Source organism: Chlorocebus sabaeus, chromosome 1, assembly GCF_047675955.1.
Source record: "Chlorocebus sabaeus isolate Y175 chromosome 1, mChlSab1.0.hap1, whole genome shotgun sequence".
Classification (NCBI taxonomy): Eukaryota; Metazoa; Chordata; class Mammalia; order Primates; family Cercopithecidae; genus Chlorocebus; species Chlorocebus sabaeus.
This window is the reverse complement of record NC_132904.1, coordinates 7,437,228-7,463,237: the sequence shown is the minus strand read 5'-3', so window position 1 is coordinate 7,463,237 and position 26,010 is coordinate 7,437,228. Positions and strand designations below refer to the sequence as shown.

Genomic DNA, 26,010 nt, shown 5'->3' with positions numbered 1-26,010 from the left:
AAATTTGCTCTTTTACTGTGTCCAATCTAGCCATCCATACAGTTTTAATTTCAAATACTGAATCTTTAATTTCTAAGATTTCCTTTCTCTTTTTCTTTTCTTTTCTTTTCTTTTCTTTTTTTTTTTTTTGAGAGTCTCGCTCTGTTACCCAGGCTGGAGTGCAATGGCGCAATCTCAGCTCACTACAACCTCCACCTCCCAGGTTCTAGCAATGCTCCTGCCTCAGCCTCCCAAGTAGCTGGGATTACAGGTGCCTGCCACCATGCCTGGCTAATTTTAAAAATATTTTTAGTAGAGACAGGGTTTCACCATGTTGTCCAGGCTGGTCTCGAACTCCTGACCTCAGGTAATCCACCAGCCTCGGCCTCTCAAAGTGCTGGAATTACAGGCAAGAGCCACCGTGCCCGGCCAATTTCTAAGATTTCCTTTTTTTTTTTTTGAGACAGAGTCTCGATCTGTCACCCAGGCTGGGGTGCAGTGGCACAATCTCAGCTCACTGCAAGCTCCGCCTGCCGAGTTCACGCCATTCTTCTGCCCCCACCTCCTGAGTAGCTGGGATTACAGGCACCCGCCAGTAGTCCCTAAGATTCGGATTTTAGGCGGATCACCTAGAGGCATGGTGGTGCATGCCTCTAATGCCAGCTACTTGGGTGGCTGAGGCATAAGCATATCTTGAACCCAGGAGGCAGATGTTGCAGTGAGCCGAGATAGCACCATTGCACTCCAGCCTGGGTGACAGTGTAAGACTCCGACTCAAAAAAAAAAAAAAAAAGTTCATGCCTGAGAGTCATTCTTGAATTTTTCAGCCTTCAGCTCTAAATTAGTTCATGTACTAGACTTGTGTTTATTACATAATGAGTTGATTAATTTAAAAATACAAGAATATCAGAACTATCAGTTCTGAAGCTTTCAGGCATTAAACATGACCTTGTGGAAATTAACAGAAAATAAAAATTGATTTAGCAAATGTAAAATATTGAAAAGATGAGGTTAAATGTCCTAATCTCATAAAGTAATTCTAAATGTTCAAGCAATTTGCTGATGCATAGCCATTTCCAGTCATATTTTAAATCTTGTAGATAATCTTTTCATTAGAGAAAAGCCTTCTTGTCTCACCAGTTTAATAAACAAATCCAGAAATCCTGGTTCTTACCCACACTGCTTGTTTGACTTTGTTGCCATTTCTTCTCACACAGAAATACAGTCCATACTGCCCGGAATCTCTGCAAAGCTGACTTGGACTTCAGAGGAAGGCAGCTATCCTCAGGACATGACAGGGGTAACACCCTTCCAGATGAATTTTGAGGCAGGTTTTGTTGTGGTCTTATAAATTACTAATGATTTTATTCTTATTTTTCTGCAAAGCTAATAACAGGAAAGAAAAGCCTAGGTCCCTCAAAGTTCCAAGCTGAAATGAAATAAGGCATTGGTTCCCAAACTTGCCTGTGCGGACATTAGATCACCTAGGAACTCCCAAAATACTGTGGTCTGTGTCCCACTCTGAGTGATTGTGATTTAATTGGTCTGGGTGTTGTACTTATTAGTCTTCTTGGGCTGCGATAACAAAATACCACAGAATAGATGGCTTAAGCAATAGAGATTTATTTTCTCACAGTTCTGGAGGCTAGACGTCCAAGATCAAGGTGCTGTCAGGGCTGGCTTCTGGTGAGGCCTCTTTTCCTGGCTTGTAGACTACTGCCTTGTTACTGTGTCCTTACATGGCTTTTTTTCTGCGTGTGCATGAAAAGAAAGAGATCTCTAATGTCTCTTTATTTTTATTGAAAATTTTTTTGGTAGAGATGTGGTCTTGCTATGTCGCACAGGCTGGAGTGCAGTGGCTATTCATAGGTACAGTCATAGCACACTACAGACTTGAAGTCCTGAGCTTAAGTGATCTTCCTGCCTCAGCCTGCGAAGTAACTGGTAGCTGGGACTACAGGTGGGAACTACTGGCACCTGGCTCTGGTGTATCTTTTTATAAGGACACCAGTCCTATTAAGACCTGGGGTCAGGGCCCTACCCTTATGGCCTCATTTAATCTTAATAACCTCCTGAGGGCCCTACCTTCAAACACAGTCACTTTGAGGGTTAGGACTTCAGCATACGGATTTTGAGGGACACAATTCCGTCCATAACAGGTATGGCCTAGGCTTTGGAACATTTTTTAGATCCCAGGTGATTCCTAATATGCAGATGAATTTGAGAATCACTGAAATAAGCCTTTATTTGAATTTGGATCTCCTGATAAAGAAAATAAAAAGTGACTCCCAGTGCAGATCCTACTTGGATACATTTTTATTAGTTTGGTTTAGAGATCTCTTTATTGACTTATTTGTAGTCCAGATTTATGAGGGTGATAACTCACTCTCCATTCCCTTTAACAGTTCTCTCATCTCCTATTTTCCTTCCTTGGAGTTGGTGGAGACATAACGAATTAGAGTGCTGTAAACATTCTCCTAGAAGCCCTTGGGCAACTTTTCTCCATGTTTGAATAATGATATGCTCATTCTGAAAGGAATGGGTATGGTATCAGGACAACAGATATCCCTAGCTGTGCCTTATCTTCTTTAGGAGAATGGAGGGTAAACAATCTGGAGCAATTAATGATTAGTCAGCTCTGAAACTATTCATGTCAAGTAGCAATAAAATGGTGATTCCAGTGAACCAAAAAGGGCAATTCTAGGAAATGAGGTTCTGTGTTTCAGTCAGCCTGAACAAGCAGTAATTTGTATACATAACATTTAGATACATTGTTTAAGCATCCTGACAAGTCTATGAAGTGGGTTGGATGAGGATTATCACCCCATTTTACAGATCAGAAAGTTGAGATTCAAAGAACTTGACTGACTCTCCCAGTGTCATACAACAGTTAAGTGGCAGAATTAGAACTTGAACCAAAGTCTGACTCATATAGATCAGGGCTATTTCAATGTTTACTTATTCATCCAGACACGTGTGTTTGTTCAAGTCAGTGTCAGTGAGCTAGATACTATCTGTAGGTACATTGTCTTAAGATATGTTACTTGATCCCAAGGAACTTGGAATATAAATAGAAAGATCAAGAAGTAAACACATAATTACAATACGGTGTGATTCCCAGGATGGATGATAGAAGTGAGCCCTGAATGCTATGTTAGTATGGAGGAAGGGCACCTAATCCGTGGGAAGAGGTTGAAGTCTGGAGGTCTTGATGAGACTGAAAAACGGATTTGCTAGCTGTAGGAGATTCTGACACTTGAAAGAATAGGAAGTTGTTATCAGAGTGATAAAGTTTCTCTTATTTTTTTTTCTTTATTGCAAAAGTAGTGTTTCCCTCAGAAAAATCAAAGCATGATCAAAACAGACATTTAGAATACGCATAATTTGGCCTTTCAAGGCAGCCATTATTAATACCTTGGTATACATCTTTTCACAATAGAGTGGGGCATTTTAATTTAAGATTTTCAGAATGGAACAGTTCCAAGCCGTGGCCATGGAAATAGGTGGCTGGGAATGAGTGGAGGTCAAGGTCATTTTTGTTGAAGAGGTCAGGGAACTGCGAGACTAAGTTATTGCTTAGGCTAGTTATCTGCTTGGATATGGATGTCAGTCAAGATGATGACAGCATTTAGCGTACAGAGGAAAATTGTGAGCTTAGTGACCAGGAGTCAGCTGGTGATGGAGATGAAAAGTGAAAGAATAGTATAGTCAAATGGCATTAGCCTCAAGGAAACAAGGATTTCCTCACGGATTTCTTCCATTATATCTCATTGTTTTTGGTACTGTGCAGCTATGTAAACAATATTTGAATGAAGAGAATGGGAAGAGATAAATGGGAGATTGTAAAATATTTCATCATGGACCCCTCAATTGAGGAGAAAGGTTAAGTAACAAGGTTCACAGCAAAGACTAATAGAGATATCCATGGAAAAGCTATAATAAATGATCCATTCATTTGGGCCTGCGAGGAAAGTTAATTGCAAGGAAGACTGAGGAAGAAATTTCTTCATTTAGGAGAAATACTGGGTTTTGTGTTTATGCCCACAGCTAGTCTTACATCTTGGGGTTCATTAGGCTGGGTAACATGTCCCTCCAAAAGCAGTCTGATTTTATAAGATCTTCTCGACAGCTTTATCAAGTTTAATATTTATTTTTGTAATAATACTAAGTGATCAAGTGAATGGAGTTATACATATATACGTACAAACACATATATGCACAAATATATCTATATATTTATACATCTGTACTTCTGTGTGTATGTATCTAAGGTAAGATAGGAAGAGATGGACTTTCTTCTAGAAAGTAATATAAGGACTCATGACTGTGTAAGTTCATATTTAAAAGCATACTTCTATATTCTGTCATATAATTAGACATATTTAAAGGTGAAGGCTAAAACCATATGATTCAATAGTGGTTTCTGTTGTGCAGGGCTGGCAGCATCTATTTTTTTCATAACAGTAAATAAGTAAGTTCACTGCTTCTGTAGGTATGTCAGGCTGGGGTACTGGGTCTCTAACACCCAACACCCAACTGTAAAAGACTTTGTCGTCTCTCTCTTCTTCTCTCTAATAATTCTTTCTCTTTTTTTTCTTTTTTGAGATGGAGTGTTGCTCTGTCACCCAGGCTGGAGTGCAGTGGTGTAATCTCAGCTCACTGCAAGCTCCACCTTCTGGGTTCACGCCATTCTCCTGCCTCAACCTCCCGAGTAGCTGGGACTACAGGTGCTTGCCACCATGCCCAGCTAATTTTTCATATTTTTAGTAGAGATGGGCTGTGTTAGCCAGGATGGTCTCGATCTCCTGACCTCGTGATCTGCCTGCCTCAGCTTCCTAAAGTGTACATCTTTAGGATTACAGGCATAAGCCACCACGCCTGGCCTCCTCTCTCTAATAATTCTATAAGTAGATCTTAGAAGGGGCCTCTGACCCCTTTTAAGGGGTTAGTTGTGTTGTATTAACTATCCTCTCTGACCTGACATTAGTCACTTTATCCTAAGTCTGGGTTAGGTGTCAGTCCTTCTGCTGTATTCCTTTAGCACCTCATTTATCTAAATTTCAAATTGTCATCTAAATTAGTCTCTCTCATCTACTGAACTGTGAACTCTTCTAATTCTGAGATTGTCTTATTTATTTTTATAAGCCCAGGTACATAATAAGACACATTAATATTTTATGAGTGAGTAAATGCATATATTGGATAGTCATACATAAGCATTGCTTGTCAGGCTCTATAAAAAATATTGATAGATTATATATTACCCCATTCAGATAGCTACCTGTATACACAGAAAATGAACATTTTTGGAGAGGCAGCACTGCATTAGAATGTGGACTTTGGAGTTAGTCAGCTTTAGTTATGAATCCCACTGCTGCCACTTAACTAGCTGTGTGTGACCTTGGACAAATTAATTAGCTTATTGAGTCTCATTATCCTCTTCTATAAAATGGAATTATTTCTTACTTGCATAGAAACTGCTTGGCATGTAGGAAGTATTCAGTAAATATCATCATTATTCATTGTAGCCTCTCTCCAGTAGTTGCTCAAGGAACTTTCACTTCAGTTGTCTTACTGTTAGATATAATTAGCGCGCTCTGTGATACGCCCTATAATCACCAAGGTTACAAAGCTTTGAAACTGTTCCAAGAAGTTGTTTTGGAAGTGGTAAGTACAGAAAACGCTTTAAAGACTATTGCTTTTTGGTTTAAACATTTTATACTAAAATTTCAAAAATGAAGGATGTGACTATGATATGTATACAGACTGCAGTTATTATTTAATTACCACTGTTTACATGCCTGAATAATCCTAGATGTGTTTACAGAATTTTCTAATAATCCCCTATCGATTTTGGTAATAATTTTTTTTTTTTTTTTTTTGAGATGGAATCTCACTCTGTCACCCAGGCTGGAGTGCGGTGGCACGATCTCAGCTCACTGCAACCTCCGTCCCAGGTTCAAGCGATTCTTGTGTCTTAGCCTCCCAAGTAGCTGGGATTACAGGCGCGTGCCATCATACTTGGCTAATTTTTTTGTGTTTTTTTAGTAGAGATGGGGTTTCACCATGTTGGCCAGGCTGATCTTGAACTCCTGACCTCAAGTGATCTGCCCACTTCAGCATCCCAAAGTGCTGGGATTACAGGCATGAGCCACCGTACCCAGCCCATTTTTGTAACAATTTTTTCAAATACTTTTTCAAATATATATATATATATATTTTTTTTTTTTTCCAGACAGAGTCTTGCTCTGTCACCTAGCCTGGAGTGCAGTGGTGTGATCTCAGCTCACTGCAACCTCCACCTTCCAGGTTCAAGCAGTTCTTTGCCTCAGCCTCCTGAGTAGCTGGGATCACAGGCGCCTGCCACCACTCCAGGCTAATTTTTGTATTTTTAGTAGAGATGGGGTTTCACCATCTTGGCCAGCCCTGGCCTTGAACTCCTGACCTGAGGTGATCCACCCACCTTGGCCTCCCAAAGTGCTGGGATTACAGGTGTGAGTCACTGCACCTGGCCCAATTTTTTCTATTTTTAAATCCCAACCTATTGCCACAGTTTTTGACTTCTTTTTCAGTGTACTTATAAAAAACATTAAAAAGCCAGGTGCAGTGGCTTATGTCTGTAATTCTAGCGCTTTGGGAGGCCAAGGTGGGAGGACTGCTTGAGGCCAAGAGTTTGAGACCAGCCTGGGCAACATAATGAGACCCTGTCTCTGCAGAAAATTAAAAAATAAAAATTAGCCAGGTGTGGTGGTACACACTTGTAGTCCTAGCTACTTGGGAGGCTGAGGTGGGAGGGTCGCTGGAGCCCAGGAGTTCGAGGTTACAGTGAGCTATGATCATGCCACTGCATTCCAGCCTGAGTGACAAAGCAAGACCTTATTTCTTAAAAAAAAAAAAAAAAAAAAAAAAAAAAAAAAAAAAGTAATAAATACAATAAAAATATTATAATAGCTTATCCTTCTATATTTGTGTGTTTCTTTTTGTGTTACCAAATTTTGACATCTGGGACCTGTTTTTTTTAAACATATACCTAGTACATGGCTCTGTATTCTCTGAGCCAACAATAAAAGCCTACTGATTTCTGATTGTATTTCTTCTTTCACTTTTTTGGACTTCTACATTTTCTAGGAGACTGTTTCTAACTTTGGTTTTAGGAACACTACAATAGTGAGTCAGTATAGGTAAGTGGTTAATGCTAAAGATTTAGAGCCAAATTGACCTGGCTAATCTTGGACAAGCTGTTTAACCTTTTTGGGACTGTTTTGTAAAACGTTTATTTTTTTTCCTTCATTTTTAAAAATCCAGATCCTGCACAATCTTTTATCTATAAAATTTGGGTACCCAATAGAGTTTTTGTGAAGGTTAAATGAGATAATATAAATAAGATACCTTAGCACCATTCCTGCAGTAGAGTCTTCACCTAGTGGTAAATCTTATATTTGTAGGGAAGTGTTTGTAGTATATTGGCAAGAACTTGGGGAATTGGTATTAGAAAGACTTAAGGTCACTCAAAAAACAAAAAAGAAAGACTTACAGTCAAGTTCTGGCTGTACCACTGAACAGCTAAGTGACCTTAGGCATGTTGCTTAACTTTACTGAGCCTCTTAAAAAAAATCTACAAAGAAGGGGCCGGGCATGGTGGCTTATGTCTGTAATCCCAGCACTTTGGGAGGCCAAGGTGGGCAGATCACCTGAGGTCAGGAGTTCGAGACCAGCTGTCCAACATGGTGAAACCCCGTCTCTACTGAAAATACAAAAAATCAGCCAGGCACGGTGGTGCGCACCTGTAGTCCCAGCTACTCAGGAGGCTGAGGCAGGAGAATCGCTTGAACCCAAGAGGCAGAGGTTGCAGTGAGCCGAGATCATGCCACTGTACTCCAGCCTGGGCAACAACAGCAAAACTCCATCTCAAAAAAAAAAAAAAAATCTACGAAGAAGAGATTGTAATACCTACCTTTCAGGATTATTGTGAGGTAGTATATATATAACAACTGTACAATACTTGTCACATAGTAGGTATTCAATGAGTGATATCTATTATTGTTACCATGTATAATACACAGTTTCTTTTTTTTTTTTTTTTTTTTTGGAGACGGAGTCTAGCTCTGTCACCCAGGCTGGAGTGCAGGGGCACCATCTTGGTTCACTGCAACCTCCACTTCCCAGGTTCAAGCAGTTCTCCTGCCTTAGACTCCTGAGTAGCTGGAATTGCAGGCGCATGCCACCATGCCTGGCTAATTTTTGTATTTTTAGTAGAGATGGGGTTTCACCATGTTGGCCAGGTTGGTGTCAAACTCCTGACCTCAGGTGATTCGCCCACCTCAACCTCCCAAAGTGCTGGGATTAAGGCATGAGCCAACATGCCCAGCCTATACTTTCAAATATATGGATCCTTAAAACAGTTCTGTGAGGTCAAAGGGGCAGGTTTTATCCCTGTTTTGCAGATTAGGAAATGAGGTCCAGAGCAGTGATTTTTTTTTTCCATGAGCATTTAATTTTTTTTTTTTTTTTTACAGAACCAGTACTAAAACACAGGTCTTCTGACTTTTGAGCTTTTTGCTCTACAACTTTTCTTTATAAATAAATGTTTGGATTAATGGATTGATGTCAAAAATAGGTTCCTTTTAGTGTTTGCTCCTTTGACTCCACTCAGATTCTTTTTTAAAAATTTCTTTCTAAGCCGGGCGCGGTGGCTCAAGCCTGTAATCCCAGCACTTTGGGAGGCCGAGACGGGCGGATCACGAGGTCAGGAGATCAAGACCATCCTGGCTAATACAGTGAAACCCCGTCTCTACTAAAAAATACAAAAATCTAGCCGGGCGAGGTGGCAGGCGCCTGTAATCCCAGCTACTCGGGAGGCTGAGGCAGGAGAATGGCGGGAACCCGGGAGGCGGAGCTTGCAGTGAGCTGAGATCTGGCCACTGCACTCCAGCCTGGGCGACAGAGCGAGACTCTACCTCAAAAAAAAAAAAAAAAAAAAAATTTCTTTCTAAAAAAGCATAACTCACATTCTTAATACAGATTGTTCCAAAGCACATTAGGATGGTAGAGTTATTCTTATCAACTTCAGTCTGAATTACTTTTAAATTTGTCCCCAAAGGTGGTTTTGACATTATGAGTTTTACTCTGATCTTTGTTCTTGTGTCTCCTGAAGTTCCATGTAACAGATACTCTAACCCAAGAAGTGATAGCTATTTAGATTTTCTTTTGCATACGATTCTCATTCCCAAAGATGTCTCCCTTTGGTTGCCCAAAAAGCTTTCTGAGGTATAGTTACTTTTAGAAGAGAAAAAATACCATAATTTAATTCATTTGTGCTCTTGAGATTGTGTATGTGTGGTAGGTGTTTTTGTTGTATTATTACAGGTTGATGAAAAGCCCAGAACCTTGATGACAGATTGTCTGTTTATAAAGCATTTTTTACGTAAAATCATCATGGTGCACCCTAAGGTAAGCTGTTGCTTTGTACAATAATGATTCTCTTGTTTAAGTCATTGTTTTCCAGAGACCTTTACTGTGTAGGACATGGACAGATATGATTGGTTCTTTTTCTTTCAATGAAGATGATTAAAACACTTAAAATTTGAGGTCATGGCGGCTCATACCTGTAATACCAACACTTTGGGAGGCTGAGGCGGGAGGATTGCTTGAGTTCAGGAGTTTACGACCAGCCAAGGCAACATGGTGAGACTCTGTCTCTACAAAAAAAAAATTTTTTAATTAACCAATTGTGGTAGTGAGCTCCTGTAATTCCAGTTCCTCAGGAGAGTGAGGTGAGAGGATTGCTTGAGCCCAGGAGGTTGAGTCTGCAGTGAGCTATGATTGTGCCACTGCCCTCCAGCATAGGTGACAGAGTGAGACCCATGTTGGGAAAAAAAAAAAAAAAGACAACTTTCAACTTTCAATATTGAATTGATTTGGTTTCTATGTCCTTAAGACAGTTTTATTTATTTATTTATTTATTATTATTTTTTTTAGAGAGACAAGGTCTCACTATATGACCCAGGCTAGTCTCTAACTCCTGGGCTTAAACAATCCTACTTTGGTCTCCCAATATGCTGGGATTACAGGTGTGAGGCACCGCATCTGGCCCAAGGCAATCTTTTTTTTTTTTTTTTTGAGAGACAGAATCTCACTCTTGCCTAGTGAGTGGCGTGATCTCGGCTCACTGCAACCTCTGCCTCTCAGATTCAAGCCATTCTCCTGCCTCCGCCTTCCTAGTAGCTGAGATAACAGGTGTGCACCACCATGCCCGGCTAATTTTTGTATTTTTAGTAGAGATGGGGTTTCATTTTGTTGGCCAGGCTGGTCTCAAACTCCTGACCTCAGGTGATCCACCCACCTCGGCCTCCCAAAGTGCTGGAATTAAGGTGTGAGCCACCACACCCGGCCAAGGCAATCTTAATGATGGTTATGTGTTATAGCTGAGAAACCTCTGGATAGAGAGAGCTTTGTTTTGGGTTATTTTCAGTTTTTGGTTTTTTTTTTTTATTGCTTTATTGTATCACTTTAGATACCTCTTCCCTCCTGTGTGCTTTGTTTTTTGTTAAACCTAGATAATAAACCTTGCTGTTTATCTCCTTTTCTAAAATGACTATAAGAACAAATAAGGATTTTTTTTTTTTTCTCCTGAGACAGGGTTCTGCTCTGTCACCCATGCTGGAGTGCAGTGGCTTGATCTTGGCTCACTGCAGCCTCCATCTCCCAGGTTCAAGTGATTCTCCTGCCTCAGCTCCCTGAGTGGCTGGGATTACAGGTGTGCACCACCACATCTAGCTAATTTTTGTATTTTTAGTAGAGATGGGGTTTCGCCATGTTGGCCAAGCTGATCTTGAACTCCTGGCCTCAAGTGATCCACCTGTCTCAGACTCCCAAAATGCTGGGATTATAGGTGTAAGCCATCATGCCTGGCCAAGAAATTTTGATAGAATATCAAGAGTAAGACCCTGTCTCAAAAAACTAAGAAAAAAAAAAAAGCTAACTGTATTCCATTGTGTATATACCACATTTTCTTTATCAACAGAAACACAAAAACTGTATGATTTCACTTATATGTGGAATCTGAAAAAATCAAATTCATAGTAGAGAATAGAATGGTGGTTACCAGAGGCTGGGAGTGGGTCAAGGAAGGAAATAGGGAGTTGTTAGTTAAAGGGTACAAAGTCTCAGTTAGACAGGAGGAATAAGTTTTTAGAATCTTATTTCACAGGGGGGTGACTATAGTCAATAATAATATATTATGTATTTCAAAATAGCTGAGAGTAAATTTCAAATGTCTCACCACAAAAAATGCTAGTAAGTTGTGTGATAGATGTTAATCTACTTGATTTAATCATTCCACATTGTATACATATATCAAAACACCACACTGTACCCTATGAATGTATACAGTTATAGTTTATCAATTAAAAGTAATACTAATTTAAAATTTTTTAAACTTATCTTTTTTCTTTAGGGATTAGATATGGAAGTTTTTAATCTGTATCTTAGCTCATGTTAAATCTCACACTTAATTTATTGTTTTGCAGGTCAGATTTAATTTCAGTGTAAAGGTAAATGGAATCCTCTCCACAGAGATCTTTGAGTAAGTTCTTAGGTCTATGGCTTAAGATGATGCTGCGGCTCTGCAGTTTTTCTCAGCTATTATTGTCCTATTTCCAAAAGATTCACAGTTTGATATCTTGACCCAAAGTCACCTTGAAACTAATTTTCTGACACCCCCACATTTTATTATTTTAGTAGATTCATCCCTGTCTCTAGAGGGGGTAAACTTAAATATTACCATTTTCCCCTTGGTTAATTAGTTACTGAATTCTAGTAATCACTGGGGTGGTAGTAGTCATGGGCCAAAATTTGTGTCAAACAGATTGATTTTAGAATATTTGAGAGATGGCTTAGCTTTGCTTTGCTTTGCAGGGTAGAGAATGAACCCACTTTGAACCTTGGGAATGGAATTGCTCTTGTGGTCGACTCTCAGCATTATGTGAGGTGAAGGCATAAAGCCTTGTTGTCCCTCTGCATATTTTACTCTTCTCTCTTGAGTATGAATGTGGGTAGAAATTGGAAATTGTCTCACTTGTCATTTATAAGTGCCAGGTGTCAGCTTCCCTATAAGAAAAGCAGAAGTAAAACTTTTTTTTAATGTTGAAAACTGCTATTTTAAGTTATTTATGTACTTTAATCTATTCTAAATGACCTGAAGACATGTGCCTTCTTCTCTCCAGGCCTTATTTTCTTCTGTAAATGAAACGAAACAGACCCTGCTAGTTCCAGTCCCATTTAGGCATGAGAAGAGAAGACTGAATTTAAAACTTTACTTGAATTCTTGGCTAGAGAGTTAGTATGAATACAAAGGAATTCATTGTACATTATTTTTTGTGCATCAGCATTTTGCATAGGTTTGGAAATCATCTCTCTGTCCATCTCCATCTTCTTCAGACTCCAAGAAAGTAAATCTGGTCAGGCACAGTGGCTCATGCCTGTAATCCCAGCACTTTGGGAGGCTGAAGTGGATGGATCACTTGAGGTCAAGAGTTTGAGACTAGCCTGGCCAAAATGGCAAAACCCCGTCTCTGCTAAAATTACAAAAATTAGCTGGGCATGGTAGCACATGCCTGTAATCCCAGCTACTTGGGAGGCCAAAGCATGAGAATCGCTTGAACTCGGGAGGCGGAGGTTGCAGTGAGCCGAGATCACGCCACTGCACTCCAGCGACAGAGCAAGAGTCCGTCTCAAAAAATAGTAATAATAAAAAATGTAAAAAATCCATGGAGGAGGTGGTAAACAATATGGAACACACAGAGCCCTTCTGTCTTGCCTTCCTGTGCCATTTAACTACCACAGAATCCAAAGCGAAAATGAATTATATCAAGAAAAGACCTAACATATGCTTAAGTCCAATTAATTTATTCTTTCTTTTTTTGAGACAGGGTCTCACTCTGTTCAGCCCAGACGCCATCATAGCTCACTGCAGCCTCTAATTCCTGGGCTCATTTTCCCACCTCAGCCTCCCGAGTAGCTAGTAGCTAGGACCACAGAACTATGCTACCATATGCTGCCAATTTTTTTTTTTTTTTTTGGAACAGAATCTCACTCTGTCACCTAGGCTGGAGTGCAGATCTCGGCTCACTGCAACCTCCACCTCCTGGGTTCAAGTGATTCTCCTGCCTCAGCCTCCTGAGTAGCTGGAACTACAGGCACACGTGACCATGCCCGGCTAATTTTTTTGTACTTTTAGTAAAGATGGGGTTTCACCATGTTGGCCAAGATGGTCTCGATCTCCTGACCTCGTGATCCACCCACCTCGGCCTCCCAAAGTGCTGAGATTACAGGCGTGAGCCACTGCGCCCAGCCCATATGCTGCTAATAAAAAAATTTTTTTTTTGTAGAGATGAGGGTGTTGCCTAGGTTGGTCTCAAACTCCTGGACTCAAGCAATCATCCTGCCTTGGCCTTTCAAAGAGCTGGGATTACAGATGTGAGCCACTGTGTCCAGTCCTAATTTAGTCTTTATTCATTAGTTTCTGCTTCTATTTATGTGCCCAGAGGCAACACTAGTAGTCAGAGTCTCTTAAGGCTTAAAGAGACTGCCTTTGAGTTTTAGTCTGTTTTCTTATTCTCACCCAAAATTACACCTCAGATGAGAACATTTTCGTCATTTAATATACAGGTTATAATTTTCCCACCCCATATCTTTCTTTAGTGATCCTCTAATACTAAACAATCCTTACAGGTAGCAGCTTATCATCATAGTTTTACTGACAGAAGTTTAAGCCTCTGAGCCAATTTTTGTAGATGTGTTTCCTTGGATGACCTGATTAGAGATAAAGGAAAAGGTTCATTAATATTTCCTCTCTTTTAATTAATTCATTCATTCTTAATCAGCTCTCTCAGGTTGACTATTTTCTCTCTATTTAGAAAAGAGCTATTGGAAAGTAACAAAATTTTACTAGATTCTTTCTAGGAGAGAAAGATGGCCTGATTTTTTTCTCATTGTTACTATCAAACAGCAACCTCAGACCTCTTCAGCGGAAGGTGTAGCATGTATGAGAGCAGACTTCTAAGTATCATGGGGCCAGTTTTAGGCCATTTGTGATTCATGGACCCCCTCACACAATGCTGACCTTTGAATGAATTTGAAAATTTGCCCAGAACCAAAGATTAATTTTAGTGGAGGAAATATACTTGAGAATAAGTAACAGGCTGGTCATGATGTCTCACACCTGTAGTCCCAGCACTATGGGAGGCCAAGGCAGAAAGATTGCTTGAGGCCAGGAGTTTGAGACCAGCCTAGTAAACATAGTAAGACCCCATCTCTAATAAAATAAAATAATAATATTTATTTTTCGAGACATAGTCTTGCTGTGTCGCTCAGGCTGGGGTACAGTGGCGCATTATCAGCTCACTGCGACCTCCGCTTCCCAGGTTCAAATGATTCTCTTGCCTCAGCCTCCTGAGTACCTGGGATTACAGGCATGCACCATCACGCCCAGCTATTGTATCTTTAGTAGAGATGGAGTTTCACCATGTTGGCCAGGTTGGTCTTGAACTCCTGACCTCAAGTGATCCATCTGCCTCAGCTTCCCAAAGTGCTAGGATTACAGGCGTGAGCCACCATACCGGGTCTAAAATGCTTTTTAAAAGAGAAACTAAGAAGCATCCATTAGTGGCAGCAAAAGCAGGAGCCATGATACCATCTCTGAAATGCCAATTTTTGTACTATTTCCATTGCTGTGATTCTAGTGAGACATAAGTTATTTATTCCAACAAAACTGATATGGCACGTTATATGGTTATACATATACTAGAGGTTATAAAAATAATTTTGAACGCTCTTTTAAATAATTTCTTAAGAGGAAAAAACGTTAAATTTGACTTGTCTGTTTTCTAACAGTAGACCAAATTTTGGTACAATTGAATCACACTGCAGCAGAATTCACCCTGTGCTAGGACATCCAGTAATACTTTTCATCCCTGAAGACATGGATGGCATGGACTTGTTGGGAGAACTGATACTGACTCCAGCAGCTGCACTGTGCCCCAGCCCAAAGGTTTCTTCCAACCAGCTTAACAGGATTTATTCAGTTTCCATATCCTTTTGATGAAAAGTTCCATCCAATTATCTTTAGAATGGGTTTTTATATCCCAGTTTAGGAAAGCCTTTAGTATGTGAATTCTGCATCTACAAATATGTATGATTTGTGTGAAAACATATAATCTAATGTGAAAGCCAAGCTTGAAAATTTTGCCAGGGAACTGAAAACTGTAAAATGTGACACATGCCATGCATTTTTCATACAATCCAATATGACTGAAGCCTGAAATGAATGGTGCACGAGGAAGAGATGGGGCTAGAAAAGTAGTCTGGAGTTGAATATGGTTGATCTTGAGTGCCATACTAAGGATTGTGAACTTTATTCTCTGTACAGTAAGAAACCATTGAATGTGGCTGGGTGCAGTGGCTCACACCTGTAATCCCAGCACTTTGGGAGGCCAAGGTGAGTGGATCATGAGGTCAGGAGATCAAGGCCATCCTGACTAACGCAGTGAAACCCTGTCTCTACTAAAAATACACAAAATTAGCCGGACGTAGTGGTGGGTGCCTGTAGTCCCAGCTACTCAGGAGGCTGAGGCAGGAGAATGGCGTGAATCAGGGAGGCGGAGCCGAGATTGCGCCACTGCATTCCAGCCTGGGTGACAGAGCGAGACTCCATCTCAAAACAAAAACAAAAACAAAAACAAAAACCATCGAATGTTTTGGGAGAAGTCTTTAGCAGCATTATAGAGTATGGATAAGAGGCAGAAGTTAGTAATACTAAGTAAATAAGTAAGTGAACTGGATTAAAATCATGAGTGCTTGACGACTGGGTGCAGTGGCTTACACCTGTAATCCCAGCACTTTGGCAGGCTGAGGCGGGCAGGTCACTTGAGGGTCAAGGGTTTGAGACCAGCCTGGCCAATATGGTGAAATCCTGTTTCTACTAAATATACAAAAATTAGGCCGGGTGTGGTGGCTCACGCCTGTAATCCAAGCACTTTGGGAAGCTGAGGCGGATGGATCACAAGGTCAGGAGTTCGAGACCAGCCTGGCCAACATGGTGAAACCCCATCTCAGTAAATAAAAAAATTACCTGGGCGTGGTGGCAGGCACCTGTAATCCCAGCTACTCGGGAGGCTGAGGCAGGATAATCACTTGAACCCCGGAGGCAAAGGTTGCAGTGAGCCGAGATTGCGGCCACTACATTCCAGCATGGGCAACAGAGTGAGATTCCGTCTCAAAAAAAAAAAAAAAGTAGCCAGGCATGGTGGTGCATGCCTGTAGTCCCATCTACTTGGGAGGCTGAGGCAGGAGAATCACTTGAACCTGGGAGGTGGAGGCTGCAGCGAGCCAAGAACACGACACTGCACTCCAGCCTGGGTAACAGAGCAAGACTGCCTCAGAAAGAAAAAAAAAGAAAGAAAGGAAAAGATAATAATAATAATAATGAGTGCTTGAATCTAAAGTGTGGTAGGCTTGGAAAGGCCAGACTTATTACCTGAATTAATCAACAAAATGTGGTAACCAGTTCATTATTAAGGTAGGGAGAGATTGGGGGCAGGGAACATCTAAGGTTGATATCAGATTTCTATGTCTAGAATAGGCAAATACAGAGAGACAGAAAGTTGATGGAGGGGCTTTTTTTTTTTTTTGTCTGCAGACAAGGTCTGGCTCTGTTGCCCAGGCTGGAGTGCAGTGACACAATCTCGGCTCACTGCAACCTCTGCTTCCCGAACTCAAACCATCCTCCCACCTCAGCCTCCTAGAGATCACAGGCATGTGCTACCATGCCCAGCTAATTTTTGCATTTTTGGTAGAGACAGTGTTTCACCATGTTGCCCAGGCTGGTCTCAAACTCCTAGACTCAAGCAATCCACCAGCCTCGGCCTCCCAAAGTGGTGGGATTACAGACATGAGCCACTGTGCTTGGCCTGGAGGGGCTTCTTTTCAGAGTAATGAAAATGTTCTAAAATTGATGGTGGTGGTGATTGCACAACTCTTTGAATATTCTAAAATCCATTTTATTACACATTTAAAATGAGTGAATTGTATGGTACGTGAATTATAGCTCAATAAAGCTATTAAAAATATTTCCACAGATGGCTGGGCGCGGTGGCTCACGCCTGTAATCCCAGCACTTTGGGAGGCCGAGATGGGTGGATCACGAGGTCAGGAGATCGAGACCATCCTGGCTAACACGGTGAAACCCCGTCTCTACTAAAAAATACAAAAAACTAGCTGGGTGAGGTGGCAGGCGCCTGTAGTCCCAGCTACTCGGGAGGCTGAGGCCGGAGAATGGCGTGAACCCGGGAGCTGCAGCTTGCAGTGAGTTGAGATCCGGCCACTGCACTCCAGCCTGGGCGACAGTGAGACTCCGTCTCAAAAAAACAAAAAACAAAACAAAACCAAATTTCCACAGATAACTGACAGAATAATGATACTTTCAGCAAGATAAAAAAAATTAATAGCAGATTTGGGGGATAAAGATGAGTTTGACATTAAACATGTTGAGTTTACGGTGCCTCAAGATATCCTTTGAACATAGTAAGGAGCTATATAGGAATTTGGTCTGGATCTTGGAAATGGTCAGATTTAGAGATACAGAATTTTAGAGTCTCAGGTTCCTCCATAGGTAAGAGTCGTGTAGTGCTGTGTTTAGAGCATGGCACAGTAGGGTAAATGTTGGATTCACTACTTTTTTTTTTTTTTTTTTTTTTGAGACGGAGTTTCGCTCAGTCACCCAGGCTGGAGTGTGGTGGCGCCATTTCAGCTCACTGCAAACTCCGCCTCCCAGGTTCACACCATTCTCCTGCCTCAGCCTCCCTAGTAGCTGGGACTACAGGCACCCGCTGCCACGCCTGGCTAATTTTTTGTATTTTTAGTAGAGACGGGGTTTCACCGTGTTAGCCAGGAAGGTCTCGATCTCCTGACCTCATGATCCGCCCGTCTCAGCCTCCCAAAGTGCTGGGATTACAGGCGTGAGCTACCGTGCCCGGCCTGGATTCACTACTAATTAGCTGTGTAACTGTAGGTAACTTACTTAACCAGCCTAAGCCTTTTCTTCCTCTGCTTTAAAATGAGGATGATACTTACAGGTTTAGTTTCCCTTGCAAAAATTGGTTTTCTGTTCTTTTGGGGTTTGTTTGCTTATTTTAGAATTAAGTATAATAATCCATGTGAATGAAGCTCCTAGCATATAACAAGTACTCAATAATATTAATAATTGTTATTGTCATATGACTGAAGCTGTAGGAGTAAATGAAGTTATAGAAAAGTATAAACAGTGAGAACAGGCTGGACGCGGTGGCTCACGCCTGTAATCCCAGCACTTTGGGAGGCTGAAGATGGCAGAGCACTTGAGGTCAGGAGTTTGAGACCAGCATGGCCAGCATGGCAAACCCCTGTCTCTATTAAAAATACAAAAATTAACCAGGCGTGGTGGTGCATGACTGTAGTCCCAGCTACTCGGGAGACTGAGACAGGAGAATTACTTGAACCTGGGAGGCACAGGTTGCAGTGAGCTAATATCACACCACTGCACTCCAGCCTGGGCGGCAGAGTAAGACTCTGTTTCAAAAAAAAAAAAAAAAAAAAACCAAACAGAAGAGGCATGGTATGATAGATGTCAGCTATCTGATGTTGCATGTCAGATATCAAAAGATACCATAGTATCTTTTTTTTTTTTTTTTTTTTTTTTGAGACGGAGTCTCGCTCTGTTGCCCAGGCTGGAGTGCAGTGGCCGGATCTCAGCTCACTGCAAGTTCCGCCTCCCGGGTTCACGCCATTCTCCTGCCTCAGCCTCCTGAGCAGCTGGGACTACAGGCGCCCGCCACCTCGCCCGACTAGTTTTTTTGTATTTTTTAGTAGAGACGGGGTTTCACCGGGTTAGCAAGGATGGTTTCGATCTCCTGACCTCGTGATCCGCCCATCTCGGCCTCCCAAAGTGCTGGGATTACAGGCTTGAGCCACTGCGCCCGGCCAAGATACCATAGTATCTTTTAGGGAGGAGGAGGGAGCAGGATGGTGATGAAGACTATGCTTGGACTTTTTCTATTTTAAAACATGCTTTTTCTTTATATCTAGATAGTACAGAAGAGTATAAAATAAATAAATAAGTTTCTTTTTCCTCCTCATTCCATTGTCTAGAAGGAATAAGACAGACAAATTTTTTTGTCCTCTTGGGGAAAATTTAACAGATAGATATTAGGTAGTGATAAGTGCAGTGGAGATAAATAGAACAAAGTAATAGAGAGTGATGGAGATGTTATGTTAAATACGGTCAGTGAAGCCTCTAAGGAGAGTGTTTTAAAAAAGAGAGAGCTAGCTATGAAAATTCTGGTGAGATTTTATTTTCTGAAAGTGGCAAACTTGATAATTTAGACCAACCTTCTCACTGAAGGCAAGGGCTGGATGAAATATTAAAACATCATAAAAGCAGGCCGGGTATGGTGGCTCACGCCTGTAATCCCAGCACTTTGGGAGGCCAAGGTGGGTGGATCACCTGAGGTCAGGAGTTCAAGACCAGCCTGACCAACATGGAGAAACTCTGTCTCTCCTAAAAATACAAAATTAACCAGGCATGGTGGTGCATGCCTGTAATCCCAGCTACTCAGGAGACTGAGGCAGGAGAATCTCTTGAACCTGGGAGGTGGTGGTTGCAGTGAGCCGAGATTGCACCATTGCACCGCAGCCCGGGCAACAAAAGCAAAACTCCATCTCAAAAAACAAACAAAAAAAATCATAAAAGCATCAAAGAGCTAGTGAAGAGGAGTTTCTGTGCCATAATTTAGGAGAGGTTTGAATTACAGAGAGCTGAGCCTAGCATTGGGGGATGCTTTTGCCCTGGAGTAGTTTGCCAATTCAAGCAAGCAGTTGAGAGGCTAAGATGTATTACTTCCAAATCAATGCAGGACAAGAAGGCCAAAGAATCTAGGACCTGCTGAGCTTGGGAGTGCTGCTAAAAACACCTCTTGCCTTGGGCAAGGGATAACTAGAAGGCTATATTTTAAGGAGTAAGGTCAACCTGAAATAAATCACTCTTCACATGGACTGTATATACTTTTTGGTCATCTAGGCAGGCCAGAAAATCTTAAACTTTTAAATTGGATTAGGATGATTTTAGATTTGTTAGTTCTAGATGTCTTATAGAAGCAAACAAAAATTTCTAGAGGAAAATAACTGCATCCTGTGCTCCCAATTATTTAACACTTTTTCAAATAGTGTCTCATGGTGCATATACACACACACATGCACAGTCACAAATAATCAGGTGTAAGAAAGGACAAGATAGCAAAAACAAAGTCACAGAAACACCCACTGGGACTCCAGATACTGGTGATATCAGACATTGACTTTAAAAAGTTATGCTTAGCTGGGCGTAGTGGTTCACACCTGTAATCTCAGCACTTTGGGAGGCTGAGGCAGGAGGATTGCTTGAGCCTGCAAGTTCGATATCAGCCTGGGAAACACAGTGAGACCCCCATCTCTAGACAAGTTAGCTGGGCATGGATGGTGCATGCCTGTGGTCCCAGCTACTCAGGAGGCTGAAGTGGGAAGATTGCTTGAGCACAGGAGGTCAAGACTGCAGTGAGCCATGATCACACCACTGCCCTTCAGCCTGGGTGACGTGAGACCTGTTTCAAAAAAAATAAAATGAAAAATTATGCTTACTATGTTTATGAAAATGAAAGCAAGTTTGAAAAATTTTTACTAGGAAACAACTGTAAAATATGAAATAACTTTTAACAAGAACAAAACAGAAATTGTGGAATCAAGAAACATAATAACCAATGTTGAATAAAATTCGGTACACAGGTTTAACAGCAGATTAAGTACAACTTAAGTGAATTTGTAAACTAAAAGCTAAAGATAGCAAGAACTTAGCAAAAATAAAGCAAAGAGAGACAAGTCATGGAAAATACAGAAGAAAGGGGTTAACAGAGTAAAGAGTAAAACTGTCTAATGGGTATTTAATTGATGTCCAAAAAGAGAAGAGAGAAGAGAAAATAGGGCAGAAACAATATTTAAAGAGTTAATGACTGAAACAACTGAGACAGAATCAAGCAGTATAAATAAAAAAGATTTATACACCTAAAGAGATGAAAAACAGAGAAAATCTTAAAATCAGGAGGACAAATCATCTTTAAAAGATGAACAAATTAACAGTTGACTTCCCCATTCCAACAGAAGGTGTTAGACTAATAGTGTTAATGTCCTGAAATAAAATCATTACCAACCTAGAATTTCATATCCAATCCAAATATTCCTTAACATAAAAGGTAATAAACTTACCTGTATATTATGTTAAAATTATAATCCATGTAACAAGAAGAATTAATTCAACAGACTTTAGAACATGGTGTTTTGACTATACATTCTTAGCAGGATATACTCTAAGGATGAAATGGAAGTCCAAAGACCTCTTAAAATTTATTCAGTGGCATGATTGTTAGGAATAATATTGGTATTTTATATTGGAATTATTGTATACATACTTATGATAAACAATTATGTTAATGTTAGGAACCAAAATTTTTAGCATCATATGGAAGAATGTGAGTGTAAATTCAGAGAAATAGCAATTTTTTTTAAAGGCGTCTTGCTCTGTTGCCCAGGCTAAAGTGCAGTGGTGCGATCATAGCTCACTGCAACCTCGAACTTCTGGGGTTAAGCAGTCCTCCTACCTCAGCCTCTCCTGAGTAGCTGGGACTACAGGCATGCACCATCATGCCTGGCTAATTTATTTTTATTTTAATTTTTTTGTAGAGACAGGGTCTCACCCCTGAGTTTCCAAATTTAATGAAAACTATAAACCTGCAGATTCATGATCAATGAAGCCTAAGTGTAAGAAATATGAAGAAAATTATACTGAGTCACATCACAATCAAAGTATTTGAAGCCAGTAATAAAAAATTTTAAAAGCAGCTGGAGATAAAAAAGACACATTATGTGTACAGCAACAAAATAATTATGGCAGATTTCTCACTGGATACAATGTTAACTGGAAGAAAGTGGGGTAACATCTTTAGAAAGTACTGAGAGAAAAAAGGCAAAATGAAGAATTTTTCAGACATAGAAAAGGTGAAAGAATGTATCACGAGAAGACCTGTATTATAAGAAATGTTAACAGAAATATTTTAGGTAGAAGAAAAGTGATGCCAAATGGAATTCTGGATCTACCCAAAAAAGGAAGAGCACTGGAAGTGGTGGCTATGCGGGTAGATACAAAATACTTTTGTCCTTTTAAAAACACAAAATATCCCTCTTGAGTATATAAACCAAAAAGTATCTAAGACAGGTCTCAATTAGTTTAGAAGTTTATTTTGCCAAGGTTAAGGATGTGCCTGTGCCTTTCTCTAAAGATAGTTTTGAGGTCTTCGGTATTTAAAGGGGGGAAATGCAGGCTGGAGGGGAAAGAGGGAGGGGATGGTCACATTATTGAATCCATATGTTACAAGAGAAAAGGAGCAAGTAGGGGAATAGTCAATTATGTATTTGTCTTGTGCTCAGTAAATTGACCCTTTACATAATAGAAGGAGAACATAAGAGTAGCTACCTGTAGAGGTATTTAACCCTTTATCTGTAGCTATCTGCTTAGGAACAAAAGGAGAGGCAACTTCTTGCATGACTCAGCTTTCAACTAAATTATTTCCTTTTGGCATAGTGGTTTGGGGTCTTGAGTTTGAATTTTCCTTTCATAAGTACCTCACCAGAAAAAAAAAAAAAAAAAAATCTTTAAGAAACAAGTCTTGAAGTCCCTCCCTTCAGGACTCCGATTACACATTCTTGAATTAGGCCACCTGAAGTTATCCCACAGTTCACTGAGGCTTTCTTTATTTATGTAGAGACAGGGTCTTGCTGTTTCCCAGGCTGGAGTGCAGTGGCTTGATCTTAGCTCACTACAGCCTTGGACTCCTAAGCTCATGTGACCTTCCCACTTCAGCCTCCTGAGTGGCTAGGAGTACAGGTGCACACCACCACATCTGGCTAATTTTGCATGTGTGTGTGTGTGACATGTTTTGCTATCATTTTCTATTTTTTTCATATTTCTTTTTTTTGAGACGGAGTCTCACTCTGTCGCCCAGGCTGAAGCGCAGTGGTGTGATCTCAGCTTACTGTAACCTCCGCCTCCTGGGTTCAATCAGTCAGGCCCCTGAAATGATTTCTATCTCTGCCATTTCAGCCTCCCGAGCACCTGGACCATGGCCAGCGAATTTTTGTATTTTTAATAGAGACAGGGTTTCGTCATGTTGGCCAGGCTGGTCTCGAACTCCTGACCTCAAGTCATCTGCTCGCCTTGGCCTCCCAAAGTGCTGGGATTACAGGCATGACCTACTGCACCTGGCCTATATTTTTCATATTTCTTATGCTTAGGGTTCATTGATCATGGATCTGCAAAAATATATAAAGTTGATAACGTCTGTGGAAGTAAAACATGTGACAATAGCACAAAGACCAAGAGGAGAGAAGTAGAAGTATATTGCTGGATTTTTAGACTATATATGAATTGTTATAATATCATTTGAAGGTAGACTGTGATAAATTAACGTTGTATACTAATAAAGCCTGGCGATCCCTAGGTTAATGCAACAGTTATAACGAATAACTTTAAAAGGAGATAAAATGGAATTATAAAAAATTCCTGGCAGCATGATGGCTCTTACCTGTAGTCCCAGCTACCTTGGAGGCTGATGCAGAGAGAGGATCGCTTAAGCCCAGGAATTTGAGGCTGCAGTGAGCTATGATCACATCATTGCACTCTAGTCTGAGCAACAGAATGAGACCCTGTCTCTTAAAAAAGGGGGGTGGGGAGAGAGAGAAAACACTTTTTAAAACTTAAAAAGCAATTTCTAATCCAAAAATAGAAAAGAGGAAAAAGGAAACAAAGAATACAAGCAACAAATGGAAAAGAGATGATGGATTTAAACCCAACTGTAGCTATATTCATATTACATGTAAATGATTTAAACAACCCAATTATAAGACAACTGCACTTCTTGGCTCTTCAGACACTCTCCTCTTATTCTGAGTTTGCATCTTAAAATTCCTCTTGCCCTAAACAGTGAGTCAGCCTTAGTTCATGTGTTAATGCCTTCTGAGATTTGTGAGGGAGACTTCATTTACGGGTATAAAGCCTTTCCATAATGCCCCAGTGCCCACTGGGTAGGAATTTTAATCTTCACAATACCTTGTGTTTACCCCATAAGAAAGAGGATGAAAACGAAGAAAGATAAAGGAAAGTACACATTCTGGTCTCTGGCCTTGGTTCAGGGGACAAGAAAGGGTAAGCAGTGGTCCTTTTTTTTTTTTTTTTTTTTTTTTTTTGAGACAGAGTCTTGCTCTGTTGCCCAGGCTGGAATGCAGTGGCCGGATCTCGGCTGACTGCAAGCTCCGCCTCCCGGGTTCACGCCATTCTCCTGCCTCAGCCTCCCGAGTAGCTGGGACTACAGGCACCTGCCACCTCGCCCGGCTAGTTTTTTGTATTTTTTTAGTAGAGACGGGGTTTCACCGTGTTAGCCAGGATGGTCTTGATCTCCTGACCTCGTGATCCGCCCGTCTCGGCCTCCCAAAGTGCTGGGATTACAGGCTTAAGCCACCGCGCACAGCCAAGCAGTGGTTCTTAATGGGGTAATCTTGTCCTCAAAGGACATTTGGCAATGTCTGGAGATATTTTTGATTGTCATGGAGGGGGTAATGTGAGGAAGGGTGCTACTGGCATTTGGTGGCTAGAGGCCAGGGATGCTACTAAACATCCTATAGTGCACAAGACTGCCCACCACAGTGAAGAATTATCTGGCCCAAAGTGTCACTAGTGCAGAGGTTAAGAAACCCTGGGTTACAGATAGGGTAAGAGTGGGAATGGGAAGTTCAGAAACCATTTCAGGGGCATGCCTTCTTTTGTTTTAGATAATAGGTTTGGAGACGATCAGAGGAAGTTTCCTTCTCAATCTGAATATACTCAAATACTTCCCAGAAAATATTGCATTGTATATACTTCTAGCATGTATCACATTGTATTATAGCTTACCAGCTTTTATGTATCTCTCATACTGTAAATATGATAAACTTGAGGACAGATATTATCTGGATATTCATCTTTGTACCCCAAGAACTTAGAACTTAAAACAATGTTAACCTGTGGTGCCTTTCAAATCTATGATCGTGTGAACCGGATGAATAAATAAACTGTCTTAATATTGTATCTGTAACTCACACTTATTAAACCCAGAATAAATTTCTGGGGATCCTAGTGGATCTATCTGTGGTGCCTCACACCTGTCTTCAGTGTGGAAAGGCTTAGTATATAACTGCTTAGGCTGGGCATGGTGGCTCATGCCTGTAATCCCAGCACTTTGGGAGGCGGAGGTGGGTGGATCACGGGGTCAAGAGATTGAGACCATCCTGGCCAACATAGTGAAACCCCATCTCTTCTAAAACTACAAAAATTAGCCAGTCATAGTGGCATGCACCTGTAATCCCAGCTACCCAGCTACTTGGGAGGCTGAGGCAGGATAATCGCTTGCACCCGGGAGGTGGAGGTTGCAGTGAGCGGAGATGGCGCCATTGCACTCCAGCCTGGGTGACAGAGCAAGACTCTATCTCAAAAAAAAAAGAAAAAAAAAAAAAGTAACTGCATAACACATTTATGGGAGTGTAAACCAGGTCAGGGTTATATTTGTTTTTTATACAAGTGAATACATAGTCATAAGATACTAAAACTTCGCAGTTTTCTTTAGCAACTACACATATTTCTATATGGACCTTTGGGTCTGCCTCTGATATTGTCAACTTGGGAGCAGCCAATGACTACTTTCTTCAAAGATACCTCTTCTTTAATTGATTGGAAAAAATACCATTTGTGTATGGTACCCAATTTGGATCTCAATTTGGATAGAGGTATATCTTCCCTCTCTCTGCACAGGAATGAAGAAACTTGAAGAATATTAGAAAAATGAAAGGAAATACGAATAGAAAGTGTATATAAAAATATGACCA

At 40.8% G+C, this 26,010-nt stretch overlaps 1 protein-coding gene across 1 annotated transcript in view; it reads left to right on the top strand.

Moving 5' to 3' along the window:
- TOP6BL (TOP6B like initiator of meiotic double strand breaks) overlaps positions 1-26,010 on the top strand; it is a 101,753-nt gene that overhangs the window by 42,906 nt on the left and 32,837 nt on the right. The window contains exons 4-9 of the mRNA XM_073013665.1: positions 1,197-1,306; positions 9,346-9,429; positions 11,508-11,563; positions 11,896-11,967; positions 14,875-15,067; positions 25,761-25,911. Coding sequence (XP_072869766.1) covers positions 1,197-1,306; positions 9,346-9,429; positions 11,508-11,563; positions 11,896-11,967; positions 14,875-15,067; positions 25,761-25,911 — 666 coding nt within the window. The remainder of the gene's footprint in view (positions 1-1,196; positions 1,307-9,345; positions 9,430-11,507; positions 11,564-11,895; positions 11,968-14,874; positions 15,068-25,760; positions 25,912-26,010) is intronic.